The 15,322-nt window shown below is 39.4% G+C and overlaps 1 protein-coding gene across 5 annotated transcripts in view; it reads right to left on the bottom strand.

Annotated features, from left to right (window-relative positions):
• Nucleotides 1-2,932: 2,932 nt before the first annotated feature.
• LOC148676341 (exosomal polycystin-1-interacting protein-like) overlaps nucleotides 2,933-15,322 on the bottom strand; it is a 30,822-nt gene continuing 18,432 nt past the window's right edge. For 3 of the 5 annotated variants that reach the window (XM_088606716.1, XM_088606698.1, XM_088606680.1), the window contains exon 2: nucleotides 2,933-8,013. In XM_088606716.1, coding sequence (XP_088462842.1) covers nucleotides 7,322-7,963 — 642 coding nt within the window. In that variant the 5' untranslated portion in view covers nucleotides 7,964-8,013 and the 3' untranslated portion in view covers nucleotides 2,933-7,321. Of the gene's footprint in view, nucleotides 8,014-8,395; nucleotides 8,443-15,322 lie in introns of all 5 variants that reach the window. The other 2 variants (XM_088606707.1, XM_088606691.1) reach the window with 1 other exon arrangement.

The following is a 15,322-nucleotide window of genomic DNA, read 5'->3' as shown; positions in this document are numbered from 1 at the left end:
ATGGATCCATCCTGCATAGCTTGATTTGGGCTGCATTGGAGCACTGTCTATCTTACACCACATCAAGGGAATAATTATCAGCTACTAGGGAGGAATCAAGTTATGGTTTAAAGCAACATAGTTTACAACACGCTGTACTATCTCCCCAATCTAAATCATAATAGGAATGAACCTTATAATAACAACAGCAGGAGATCAGGCCCGGGGACCTCAATACAATTGGGTACTCACTTTCCTGCCCTTAGGCATGGTTGATCTTATGGTAACAATTACATCTGAAGTACAAGCAAGGTGGTTTTTAAAAGTACTAGAAGATTTGGCAACCTGGCGAGAATGAAGTTCAAACCAAGGAAGTCAAGATGTATGGTGATCTGGAAAGGTGGAGTGACCAATACATTCAAACTCCAGATCCAAGGTGAAGCCATTTATTCAATCGAGGCAGATGCAGTCAAAAGGTTGGGTAAGTGGTTTGGCGAGACATTATTGGACAGGGTAAATGTCAGCAACACAGAATCGCAGGTAAGTGTGTGGCTGAGGAAGATTGGCTTTATCAACATGGGCTACAACATAGACTCCTGTGGCTGCTAACAGTACATGACATACCCCTGACAATGTGTAATGAACAGTTCTTTCCAGACCCTATGCGGACGACACAATCCGAAGAAGTGGGGAAACACTGGGAAAACGTCATGCAGGAATACGGGGCTGAAAACAGGGGGGCGTGTCCAAAGTGCGCTGGTGCACGGGGGAGGTGTGGCCGAGGCAAACAATCCAAAAGAGTAATCCTTAGAGGGTATCCAAAACACAAGGGTAAGTCCAAAACCAGGAGATCCATCAAAACTAGGAATTAAAACCAGAAACCGGGTCGGAACCGGCGGACAGGGAACAGGAACGGGAACAGAGATTAAAACCTTAACGGGACCATGCGCTTCCAGGTCCCGGTCTCGCACAGCACGGAAACCAGATGCAGAGCCCGGATGAGCGTCAGCGCCTGGCTTTTAAGGTGGGCTGGGAATAGGAATCAGGTGCACAGAATAAAGTCTAAAGTGAAAGGGCTGGAGCACCCTTAAGGAGGGGGGACTATAACCGTGACACAATGGTGGTAAGAGTGGAGAGAAAGATGAATAAGCACCTCCAAAAGGCTGGGAATCTGACCAAGCTTCACATCAGTGGGGTTTTATATAAGATCAGGACAGCTCTAACTCCCCCTGTCTTCAGGTGTGGAAGAATTTAAGGTGGAATTCAAAATACAGGGTGGAGATGTCCTTTAGAAACTCCAGAGACAGCCTGATCAGAGGGGCAGGAATCATTATCAGATCAGGAAATAAGTGGGCTGCTGTGGACTCTTTGACCCAAGCACAGAATACATTAAAGCTTCAGGACATCTTTAGAAACCCATGTCCTGACAGACAAGGTCTGGGAAAAATACATTTACATCAGTGGGGAAAATCTAGATTAAAAGAGAGGAGAGATATGGTACAGGAAGAAGTGAGGAATCAGGAGAAGAAGAGCTGAAGGTCCAGATCAGTGGAGCTGGGAGTGCAGGAAACATGGACAAAGTGGAATCTTTCTGAAAGAAGAGTGACGTGGACAGAATTGTGGAGGTTGGAGCCCTTTTGCATCTCTTTCCTGGTGTTCTATGGCAGTCAATGACACCCTCCCATCACCAATAAATCTGTACAAGTGGGGTACGAAGGAAGATCCACTCTGAAGGCTCTGTGGAGAGAGGGGTACCATGGCACATGACATGGTCATGACAAGGTCTTCATGACACTAGCCAACATCCTGGAGAAAGAGAGACGGAAGAAACAGCAAGCTCATAGAGGATCTACAAACACAGTTGCGTTTGTCAGGGAGGGTGAGAAGTGGACAAAGTCAGGGAAAATCAAGGATTATATCCTGCATAAAGCTCCATTGTGGGACATGAGAATAGATCTTAGAGGAGGACTGCAATTTCCTGAGGTTGTACAAACATCCTTAAGGCCAGATGTAGTGATGTGCCCAGAGGGAAGGAAGTTGATCTTCATTGAGCTGACGGTGCAGTGGGAAGAAGGATGTGAGGAGATCTTTGAAGGCAAAAGTGCCAAATATGACAATCTGGTACAAGACTGCAGAGGGAACAGGGTGGAAGACGTGGTTGTTCCTGGTGGAGGTTGGATGCTCTAGATTGATGAAGGAAAGCATGAGCAGATGTACTGGACAGTATAGAAGAAGCAAATATGCAACATAAAACCACTAACAGAATGCATCCACACAACACATTCACAAACCATCATAAACACACACCAGTAATAAATTAAATAACAATGAGATAACAGTGATGCTTGATACTGTAACAATGAGCTATGCAAACGTTTCAAAAGTTAAAGTGCAGAGTGTATGCATCTCACAGTGTCTGGGTAGGTGCTGTTACAGAACGTAGCAGTCCTTATCTTAATAGACCTGAGCTGCGTACCAGAGAGGAGAGAAGTAAACAGAGATTGGGCAGTGTGGGAAGGGTTGACAAGGATCTTTAGAGCTTTGTGTTTCAGTCTAGAGCGGTTGAGCGTATCCACATAGGAATATATATACATTACTCTCTCTAGGTGCTTCTTGTCCTTGACAGAAGTGTTGCTATACCACACAGTGATGGAGTGATGGAGTCAAAACTCTCCCAATTACAGATCTGTAGAAGGTAATTGCTTCCTGTGACAATCCAACCTTTCACTGTTTAAACTGTAATGGCAACGAGGTGTACCTTAATGGCATTATGGTGGAATCCAGGATGACACAACAAAAAATGGAAAAAAAAAACAGGATATACTGTACTGTATCAAATGGTTTTGAAGTGCACCTCAATTCCAAAACAAAGCAGATAGGCTGTCAGAAATAGAATTAGAATCATGGTAGTAGTCCGATTGCACGGAAATAGTAAAAATTCATACAGCTACAGTTAGTGGAGAACATAATGATTTAATGATAGGAAAATCACTGTTTTCTCTGACATGCACAATACAATAGACAACACAACACAATGTACACAGTACATTACAAAACAGTAAATAATAAATGATGACAATCACACAGAGATAGTACAGAACAATTAACACACAGGACACTAGATAGTAGCCAGTAAAAAGCAAAGAGTGCAGAGGTGCACTGAATTCTGAAGCATTACACAGCTGGCTGATAATTATGCATACTGCTATAGGTTGGAAGCTATTCTTAAGGTCCATGCTTTAATGATGTGGTACCACTTGTTAGAGTGTAAGAGGGAGAACAGTTTGTGGCCAGTATTTTGGGATCCTGAATGATAGATTGGGCTGCAGATTGGTGGAGATCTGCAGTCTGAGGAATCTGAAGCAGCTGACAGTTTCCACTGTTGTGCCATTGATACTGATTGGGGCTTGACTCCATCTGGGTCTCCTGAAGTCCACAAGTCCATATTTTTTTGTCTTGTTCACATTCGGGTTGCTGTCATGGTACCACCTTCTCAGATGCTCTATCTCACTCCAATATGTGTACCCATCGCTGTGGCTGATCAGTCAACTATGGTGACTTCAGAGAACTGGTTTCTGCTGCAGATGGCTGAACAGTCATAGTTGCTGAGTTGCATAAGCCTAGATTCCTGCTCAGGTTTTAAGGACACAAGGGAAACACCAAAGCGGGTGTAGGAGGTGTTCAGCTCGTGCATGATGCATTGGTGGAGTTCGTCAGTCTTAAGTTTGATGATCCTTGGTGATGGCTGCACACATATTTTTTACACAAAAAATGAGATATAACATGAAAAGAAATAACATAAACAAGAGATACACATGAGGCGTTACCATGCAATGGTGCCATCTTAACCCTAGAGGTTGGATTTGAGACACTGTAGAAAATAATGAGTGCTAATACTTGCACAAGGATGTAAGAGGAATCTAATGTAGCTGATTTTTATTAGGTTCTCTATAAATTTGTAGGGGTCAAGTCTTATAGAGAAATCAGGCCAGTCTGGTCTTGTGTGGTTAGAGATTAGTTTTGTGTTGTGAGTCTTTGGTTGGTTAAGTTTCACAGTTACTGATAAAGCTTAGTGTTTGCCCATCAATCTTAGACTACCACTGTCAAGGTCACTCTCTCTAGGATCTGCTACAGGTAGTCAGTAATGGAACCTTGATTTTTTGCCAGGACTTTCTTTTTTTCAATCTAGAAATATATCCAGCAATGAAACTTCATAAAATATATTCCAGTGCCAACTCTTCACTGTCAAGTTTTTTCATAATTCCACAAATGTATTTTTCCATATTTTTTTTCTCCTTTAACAAATTTCTCAGTTTGTTATTCAATAATAGCATCAGTCTATAGGACAGGAATGGTGGGAGGTAAAGTGAAAGGAGGAGAAAAGTGTGATAAGAACTTAAAAAGATGTAATTTACATACCAGGAATGCACATATATGCAATAAAAATTAATACAAACTCTTGCCATTTCACAATGTTGAAGGTGCAGAACTTTATAAGGATAATTCTAGTGCTGCCACAGACAGTTCCTGTCAGGTACAGACCTGACTCTTACACATGTGTCCCTCTAAAATAAATGAAGGACTCAGCAACAGTAAGCATTTCAAAATTATACAGTTTATTGAATCAATCACCACTTGCAGGGCCTGTTTTCTTACATTTCTGGAGAATACCCAGTGTTTTCCAATATAGCACTGCAATTGTCATTACATTTAGCTCTGTGTAACCTACAGCAGTGGTTCCCAACCCAGGTCCCTGTGTCTGCTGGCTTTGATTACAACTGAGCTCCAAGTAAACTGGTCAATTAGTATTGGAGATTGGAGATCATATTTACCTTCTATCATATTTCAACTTTAGGTCAACTTGTTTCTAAACTCAGCTCTGAGTTTCAAAAATATATCAAGTGTTTTGTTCACAACAACTTCAGCCCTCAGAAATTTAAGCAGCATCCCTTCGATCTGCTTGCCCTTGTTTCTGGTTAAACAGCTATTAATGTTTACCGTTAATTGATTACTTACATTGTTAATCACTCCCACAATGACAAGTAACTGGCAAAAGGCATTTTAGGACAACTCAGAAACTGTTACATTGTTGATACTAAGTGCAAATCCTATTTAATCTTTTTTTAACTTAAAGGCTTTGGAAGCTGTCTGGTTAGACTTTGTCCCCTTCAACTTTGTCCTTTTCAAACAGTTCTCTGTTTCATAAGTTTATTGCTTTCCATTTAATCAGATTAGTAACATGTTTTGTTCTGCAAATTGATAACATTTACAGTGGTTATCAAAAGATTTCAACCCCCTGGATTTTTTTACATTTTATTTGTTTCAATATGGAATCATGATCTATTTAACTGTGTGTTTTTGCCACTAACTGACAGAAAACACTCCATAAAGTGTCTCCAAGTCTCTTGCAGGCTGCCGAAGGTTTTCCTCTAAGCAATGATGAAGCAAAGCATTCCATAGCATGATACTGCCACCATTATGCTTCACAGTAGAATGGTGTTCTCAGGATTATGTTCACTGTTATACTTGTGCCAAACATAATGCTTACCATTGAGACCAAAATAGTCCATTTTGGTCTCAACAGACCACCCTTCTTGTACTTGGTCTCAGATTCTTTCACATGTCTTCTGGAAAAGTGTAGTCAAGATTTGATGTGACTTTTTTGTGACTGTCTCATGAAGCCGAAATTTGTAAAGCATTTAGGCAATAGTCATATGCACAGTGTCTCCCATCTTAGTCATTGTTCTTCACAGTTTCACTGTTTTGTCATATTCTCTACATTTTTTTATAATGTACCTTACTGTACGTTGAGGGATATGTGATGCCATGGAAATTTTATTATTCCCTTCCCCTGATCAGTGCTTTTCAATGACCTCGTCCCAGATTTACTTTAAAAATTCCTTTGTCTTTGATAGCTGTTGAAGGAGCTGTGCTAATCAACTGTGGGACCTCCCAGAGATTGGTACAGTATATGTATCCTGAACTCATGTGAAACATCCTTATTGTGCACAGGTGGACTCCATTCAACAAAATCATGTGACTTCCAAGGACATTTGATCTTTTTAGGTGTGTCATAGTAAAAGGGGGGAATACTTAAGCAATCACTTATTTTCTGTTCTATATTTATATTTAATTTTGGAGGATCTGTAGAATTTTTTTTTCACTTTAAGATAATAGAGTGTTTTGTGTTGATCAATGGCAAAACTATCTCAAATAAATACATTGTGATTGTATTTATCACATTGTAACAGAGTAAAATGTGAAAAAGGCCAAGGGGGGTGAATACTTTTGATGGCCACTTTAATGCATGAATCAGTCCCATTACTTGCTAGTTGTACTGTGACATCTCTGATACTTTGTTTTTTAAATTTAATAGACTTATATATTGTTATAGTGTTGCTAAGGTTCCAGTACATCATGCATTTACTCGGTGTGTTACTTTTAATATTTACTGCACAGCAAACGTTAAACTAAATTGGTAAAATATAGTAGATGATTGAAGTCAAATGATTTCCAGTTGCTTTGTTTCTAGTACAAAAAAATAGCAGTTTGGATTTCATTACTTATTTTTTACAGTATTTTGTTTTTATGCAGACAATTTGATTTTCAAACCCAAAAGCAAATACATCAGTACATAGATAAAGCAGTAGTACAATTTACAATATTATAGATCAATGCTTTTGGCATAAGGCCATAAACAATGCTAACATTTCCAGTTAGAAAAATAACTGATCTACCTAGAAAATAGTAAAGGTCAGCAGTCAGCGTTCACATTAGGCTCTATTGTCAAGTGATCACGAGCTGGGACACTAGCTAATAATTACAATAAACATCTTACTGTAAAAATTCCATTGTATCATATTATGAAATGTGCTAGATCATCAATATTGTCTGTAGTAAATCCCATAGGAATTCATCAGCCTGTGAACATGTAATTATTTTAGCCTATGAAGAGGGCCTAAATTAGGTTAGAGTACCATGTGGTTCAAGTATAAAAAACACTGAAGAAACAAACACATTTCCCATAAAGTTTGGTTGTATGTCTACAGCCTAATATGTTTGTATTTCTTTCATAAAAAATATTATGGTCAGAGTAGTCTGGATCTGAACCTGCAATCTCCATGCAATCTGAAATATCATTAGCGTCTAACTCTAATTCTGCAGCATAACAGTGTCCAGGTTTTCGAAGTGACGTGAATTATTCATAATTGATCAAACTAATCATTGGTTTGTTTAAATAATAGCTCATCAGGTCCCCTGCTGTGCAACATCTGCATTCAAGGTGTTAAACAGTTCACTGGCTGCTTCCAAACTACTGAATCTTCAAGGCAGTTTAGCCAGGCTAGTAGATAAAGGTCACTTGACAATGCTGACTTTCAGCTGGTTCTGTAGAAACAGGTAGAGGGAGGTTGGGGAAATATTCTCCAATGGTAGGCAGGTTTTTCACACTGTATGCCTTCAGTAAGGAGATGCCATTTAGCAAAGCAACGTTGAGGAAGGAAACCTGAAATGGAGGAATATTGGACATTTCTTGGGATCTCTCCAGGGTGGTGATAGTGAGGCCCTGCTCAGGAAAACGGACACCCGCGGCGTTGTTATAAATGTGAAGTCTCTTTAGGTCAAAGAGGGTGAGATACTCTGGAGGCAGAGGGCTGCTCCCACAGGCTGCCAGCCGGAGATCCTGCACACAGCTGTGGTTCACTAGGTCCTTAAGCACCCAAGGGTCCTCCACCCAAACCGTCAGCCCACCCTGGTAGGTCAGGCCCACATTCACTGAGTTGAGGCTGGAGCGTGGGATGGTCCTGCAGCTGCACAGAATGTTGGCCTGAGCGTGGCTGCAGTGCTGGATCTCTGAGGCACAGCTGCAGTTGCGGATGCTGTTGTTTCTGTCATACAGTAGGGTGCTGTTGGGGTGCTTGGCTACAGCAGGACGTCCACACAGAGCAGAGATCAGCAACAGAAATGTGAGCCCGACTGAAGCCATTTTGAGAATGTTGTCTCACCTACATCTCAAGTTAGTCAATGGGCTGCTGCCTGACAAAGAAAAAATAGATATTTATGATGTTAAAATATGTGTTTATGTTTGTCTCTGTGAATGATTTCATTTAAGAAAACAAAATTTTCTATTCTATTCTTTCATTTGTAGTTTCTAATGAACTATAGAACAAAAGGGATGTGTATTGTCCCTGGTATTAATATTGTTATATTGTAAGGTCCAGCATCAGATGATCTTTTGTGCTACTTAGGTCTCACTTAATTTCAATTAGCTATCATTTCCTTAACTTGTGAAAACACTTGAAAATACAGTATTTCTTCCAGCTCTTTAGCTATTGATGATTAGATATCTTTAAGTCAATAAATCCTTTTGAAATTACTACAAAGGGGCTAAACAAAAATAAGTTCAAGCAGAATTCACTGAGTCAGAAGTTCATCCATCAAGCAGACTGTACACCTGGCATTGTACTACATGGGGTGGAAAAAATAATGGATACATTAACAAAAAAGGACTCAGATTTTAGAGTAATAGAAAAGTCACAATTTAAAAGGATTCTGTTTCATAGAAATACTAATTACCAACATGTTTCTGTAATAAAAATCAATACTTTAATAATTGAATTTCTAAAGCAATATCAGATGTCTAACAGATTTTGAAAGAGGTCAAATAGTTCTTGCCCAAATTGCAGACACAATTCAGTCACAGAAACAACAAACAGCAGTCATCACAAGTCAAATATCATTCACAGGGACACACAGACACTTGACAGGATAGCTACTAAAAACACAAAACAATGGCCTCAGAAATTATCACAGAACTGAATCTACACCTCTGTGACCCAGTCTTAACAAAAAATGTGCATTGTAAGCTTCAAACTACTATTTGGACTTCTATTCAGAAACTGCTTGTAACCAAGACCAATGTGTACAAAGCATAGCCTGATGTAATGAGCTCAAAACCTGGACTTCTGAGCAGTGGAAGAAAGTAATATGTTCTTATGAGTCATCTTTTACTCTTTTTCCTACATCTGGATGGGCTTATGTTTGGAGGAAGCCAAAGTTAGCTTCCAAACCACAATGCCTCATCCCAACTGTTAATCATGCTGGTAGACCTGTTATGGTATGAACAGCCATATCTTGTGAATCATTGGGTCTTATTATTACTCTACATGGCAGAATTAAGGTCAAGGAACATGAAGTCATCTTAGGCAACCAGATGCACCCTGTGGTGCAAACACTGTACTGCAAAAAAGTGCTTTGAAAAACTACTTATTCCACACATTAAAGCCAGCATTCCAAAAACACTTGATCCTCTCCAGTTTGCCTATCGCACAAACCGCTCCATGGAGGATGCAATCTCTATAGCTTTACACACCACACTAACCCACCTGGATAAAAGGATCACCTATACACGAATGCTATTCATTGACTTTAGCTCAGCATTTAACACCATCATCTCCATAAAACTTTCTACCAAACTCAGGGCTCTAGGTTTATATACTACCCTCTGTAGCTGGATCCTAGACTTCCTCACCAGCAGACCCCAGACTGTCAGGATTGGCAACCTCACCTCCAACATGCTCATCCTTAACACCGGTGCCCCTCAAGGCTGTGTGCTCAGCCCACTGCTTTACTCCCTGTTCACCCACGACTGTACTGCCAAGTTCAGCACAAACACCATCATCAAGTATGCTGACGATACCACAGTCGTGGGCCTGATCACTGACAACGATGAGACTGCCAACAGGGAGGAGATAAAACAACTTAAAGACTGGTGCAGAACCAACAACCTATGTCTCAACATCAGCAAAACAAAAGAGCTGATTGTTGACTTCAGGAGACAAGGAAAAGTCCACTCCCCCATCTACATTGAAGGGTCTGTGGTGGAGATGGTGAATAACTTCAAATTCCTAGGTGTTCACATCTCTAAGGACCTCACACCTCCAGTCTCATCAAGAAGGCACAACAGCGGCTGTACTTCCTGAGAAGGCTGAAGAAAATACACCTGCATCCACAGATCCTCACCAACTTCTACAGATGTACAGTATGGTGGAGAGCATACTGACCAGCTGCATCAAAGTCTGGTACGGCAAGTGTACTGCATCTAACCATAAGGCACTGCAGCGGGTGGTCAAAACTGCCCAACACATCACCGGCAGTGTCTTACCATCCATCCAGGAAATCTACAACACCAGAAGTCTGAAAAAAGCCACCAAAATTATGTCTGACCCCACTCACCCCAGTCATAACTTGTTTGTCCCCCTACCATCTGGCAGAAGGTTCCGGACACTCCAGTTGCACACAACTAGACTCCAAAATAGCTTCTCCCCCAGAGCCGTCAAGCTGGTACCCACAATGACTGTACTCCAACACCACTACATACGGTACACGACAACTGAATGTAAGCTGAAATTGTACTTAAAACTGTATTAGTCACTTTTGCACTGTTTTTGTCCTGTTGTATTCTTTCTCTGTTTGCATATTTGCACAGTTTTGATTATATGTTATGTAATTACACTGTTGTTATTGTTATTATGTTACTGTCTATTGTCTTATCTTCTGTTTTATTTATATGCTACACCTGAGTGACTAATGAGAAACACTTTTCATTATACTATGCACCTGTGTAAGTATAATGATAAATAAAGTTGAATTGAAGTTGAATTGAATTGAAATAAATAACACCCCCATACACAGTGCTAAACAGATTCAGGAGAGGTTTCATGAACACCAGGATGAACTCAAACACCTTTCATGGCCTCCCCAGTCTTGAAATCTAAATATCATTGAATCTTTATGGGAAGTTCTGGATTGCAGAGTGTGGAGTAGTTTTCTACCTTCCTCATATCTCAATGAACTGGAGACTTTCCTTAATGAAAAAGGGTCCAGTATCCTACAGTTCAAAACGTTGTAACAATATTGCAAGAATGATTGAAATTGTTCTAAAGGCAAAAGGTGGCCCAACTCCCTGTTAGTTAATAAGTATTTATATATTGCTTTGTGCTTCCATTATTTTGTCCAGTATATTTAATATAGCATACACTTTATTTCAAATTTTTAGTGTTGTAAAAATCTTAAATCTTTAATTTTAACCTTTAACCTTAACATTTCTTTAAGGTTTTATTTTTACAAAAATGCAGGACCATGTACTAACTACAGATAACTGTATGAAATTCAAGTTTGTAAAGAAATAAAACAGCTGTCTCCATACTTTTTTCAGCTTTTGTTCACTTCCCCTCTGGTATGAACCACCAACAACTGTCACACAAGCCAAATCCTAGTCAACAGCTGCCCATCTTTTGCTAGGGTAAGACGGAAGGCTTTCAAGTGACAGCTAAGCAGCAACAGAAACCACTACTCTGACGACATTTTCCATGGCAAAAAGGGGTATAAATAATAATGTTCTAATAAAATCTGTGAATTGTTCATTTTTAGAGCAAGTATGAATGTATAAACTATGTAGCTGTTATAGTTTTCCTCTGGTTTAATCTAAGTTAATTCTTCTGTCTCGTTTCCAAAGCACATTTCTTTCTTAAGACAAAGAGTACTTATACAGCCATATTTCAAGGGAAAAATTCAGACGACCCTTACCTTTCACGCTTACTTGAGACATAGTGTCTGCTCAGATAAAACAATAAATGTAGTACCAATTTTTTATTCCTGTCTTGGTTGTTTTCTTGAAAGCACCAGAGGAACCAGACTTCGATACTTTGCTGCCACCTCATGTCACTAGGTCATATTGCAATTAAGTGTTATGAAATCTTAGGCAAGCTGTCAGAAAAGGATCATCTATAAGAAGCATAGCAGACTTTGCAACACAAACGTAAGCACACAGAAACACTCACACCAAGGGCCAGTTTTCCCAGAAGTCAATTAATCAACCAGTATATGAGTGGACTGTATTAGGAAACTGGACCACCTGGAGGAAACTCCTGCAAACACAGGGAGAACATACAGTATAAACTCTACACAGATAGGGCCCCTGTACTGCGAAGCAGAAATGCTAACCACTGCCCAGACAGAATATTTTCTGTTTTAAATACTAATTAAATAGTATTTAAAGATAACTATGTAAAGGTCAGACATATGTCCCAGATCTTGAAGGGAGTCATGAGTTCTGTATGTGGACTTCAAAGAATCTCCTGAACTGACAGCTTAAAATCCGAACCTTTTCAGTTTTGAAATCTAGTGTGAAACCAAAACAAATAATCAGGGCAAAAGTTAAGGTCCAGCAATTTTCTTTGTTACATGGTGCCAAAAATGGTACTTTTCTAAAAAAAGTCTTACTAATACAATTGTTTTATATGTAATATTCGTTATAAATTTGTTTAAAAATTTATAGTAAAAATTGTAATGCAACATCCCTAGATTGAAATTATTTTGTTGTGCCATTTGATTGTTTCCCCACTTCTTCATTTAGCCTAGAATATGTAAATGATGTGTCAACATAAATACCCAAGTCTATTTTTTAAATAGCCTCTTTTTCCTTTCTCTGCAAAGGTGGACCCTGCCACACAGTAATGCTTATAAGCGAATCTTATTTAAAATGAGATTCCTATGTCATAGCAACATTTTTTCCTTTGTAGAAAATCTTGGTCACTAGTACACACTGTAGGAGAGTTTAGCACTGATATATTGGTAGACAAAGCAGACATTAACAGAATCAGAATGCAAAGGGGTCAATTGTCACTTTCAAAGAATAAATAAATGCAGAAGAAAAGTTATGTCTATAAGATCTCAGTTTCCAGTAATATCTCACTACAAAAAGTCTGAGCTGGCACCATACTATATACAGTATTATAATAAAAATTGTAATGCAACATCCCTAGAAAAAGGGAAAAGGGAGTGGTGTGAAAAAGTGTTTGCCCCTTTCCTGATTCCTTATTTTTTTGCATGTTTGTCACACTGAAATGTTTCAGATCATCAAACAAATTGAAATATTAGACAAAGATAACACAAGTAAACACAAAATGCAGTTTTTAAATGAAGGTTTTTATTATTAAGGGGGAAAAAAATCCAAACCTACATGGCCCTGTGTGAAAAAGTGATTGCCCCCCCTGTTAAAACATAAATCAACTGTGGTTTATCACATCTTTGGAAAGCTGAGTTCAATTTCTCTAGCCACACCCAGGCCTGATTACTGCCACACCCGTTCTCAATCAAGAAATCACTTAAATAGGACCTGCCTGACAAAGTGAAGTAGACCAAAAGATCCTCAAAAGCTAGACATCATGCTGCGATCCAATCAAATTCAGGAACAAATGAGAAACAGAGTAATTGAGATTTATCAGTCTGGAAAAGGTTATAAAGCCATTTCTAAAGCTTTGGGAGTCCAGCGAACCACAGTGAGAGCCATTATCCACAAATGGCGAAAACATGGAACAGTGGTGAACATTCCTAGGAGTGGCCGGCCGACCAAAATTACCCCAAGAGAGCAGCGACGACTCATCCAAGAGGTCAGAAAAAAACCCACAACAACATCCAAAGAACTGCAGGCTTCACTTGCCTCAGTTAAGGTCAGTGTTCATGACTCCACCATAAGAAAGAGACTGGGCAAAAATGGCCTGCATGGCAGAGTTCCAAGACGAAATCCACTACTGAGCAAAAAGAACATAAAGGCTTGTCTCAGTTTTGCCAGAAAACATCTTGATGATCCCCAAGACTTTTGGGAAAATACTCTGTGGACTGATGAGACAAAAGTTGAACTTTTTGGAAGGTGTGTGTCCTATTACATCTGGCATAAAAGTAACACAGCATTTCAGAAAAGGAACATCATACCAACAGTAAAATATGGTGGTGGTATTGTGATGGTCTGGGGCTGTTTTGCTGCTTCAGGACCTGGAAGACTTGCTGTGGTAAATGGAACCATGAATTCTGCTGTCTACCAAAAAATCCTGAAGGAGAATGTCCGGCCATCTGTTCGTGACCTCAAGCTGAAGCGCACTTGGGTTCTGCAGCAGGACAATGATCGAAAACACATCAGCAAGTCCACCTCTGAATGGCTTAAGAAAAACAAAATGAAGACTTTGGAGTGGCCTAGTCAAAGTCCTGACCTGAATCCGATTGAGATGTTGTGGCATGGCCTTAAAAAAAACGGTTAAGGCTTGAAAACCCTCCAATGTGGCTGAATTACAACAATTCTGCAAAGATGTGTGGGCCAAAATTCCCCCACAGCGCTGTAAAAGACTCATTGCCAGTTATCGCAAACGCTTGATTGCAGTTTTTGTTGCTAAGGGTGGCCCAACCAGTTTAGGGGGCAATCACTTTTTCACAGAGGGCCATGTAGGTTTGGATGTTTTTTTCCCTTAATAATAAACCTTCATTTAAAAACTGCATTTTGTGTTTACTTGTGTTATCTTTGTCTAATATTTCAATTTGTTTGATGATCTGAAACATTTCAGTGTGACAAACATGCAAAAAAATAAGAAATCAGGAAGGGGGCAAACACTTTTTCACACCACTGTAACTAATAGTCAGAAAAATTGAATTGCTACAACATACCATAGGCTACTTACTACACACAGCTACACAGGAGCTTGGAAAACCTTCCCACCCTGAACTCATCTACTGTACATGTAAGCTCTGCACCTGGTTGATGTCATCTGTAACCATGTCTTCTCTTACCTAGAGACTAACAGAAACACTTTCAGATGTGTGTAAAGCACATACAGTATATGTCTCTTTTGTATAAAAATTTATGTGCATAAAGTAGACTTTTACATTACAGCGAAATTCTTATTCACAATGTAGATACAAAAGATTTTTGAGGAAATCAACAAGACCTTGAAACAGTTAATAAATATGCCATACCACCACCTTGACACCTAATAACCGCAGAACAATTTTCTGAAGAATAAGAATTTCAGTAAAGAGTCTAAGCCTGGCAGCCTCACAAGAGCAAGGGAAATACTTAATTAAACTGTATCATACTGTGTTGTACTATTGTTTATTCTACTGCATTATTCTATAATGCGACACTCTGTACACTCATAACATTCTCCAGTACCATTCTGTTTTTAGAATAGCTTTGGCAATACTTAAGTAACGCTATGCAGTAAGTCTTGTATTGAACATTGAATTCCTTCAGTTTAAGAATCTTACACTTGTTTCATTATGTGAATATTAAAACATTTTTTGAATGTAGCTACTGAATGGAAATCACTTTGATAGGTGGTCACCCTGGCCTTGATAGCCCAAATCCTCACCTATCAGAGCAAAAAGTGAGCTCACAGCTGACACTTCATTTTTAATTAACTGAACCTGCTGCACCTTTAACTCTGAACAAATCAACCATTTTTACCAATTCTGGAGTTAAATTTATTTTAACGGGGTGGAAGCAAGTAAAGAA

Source organism: Lepisosteus platostomus, chromosome 2 (assembly GCF_059453375.1).
Source record: "Lepisosteus platostomus isolate fLepPlt1 chromosome 2, fLepPlt1.hap1, whole genome shotgun sequence".
Lineage (NCBI taxonomy): Eukaryota > Metazoa > Chordata > Actinopteri > Semionotiformes > Lepisosteidae > Lepisosteus > Lepisosteus platostomus.
Note: the sequence above shows the minus strand (reverse complement) of the source record. Positions and strands in the feature narration are given on the sequence as shown.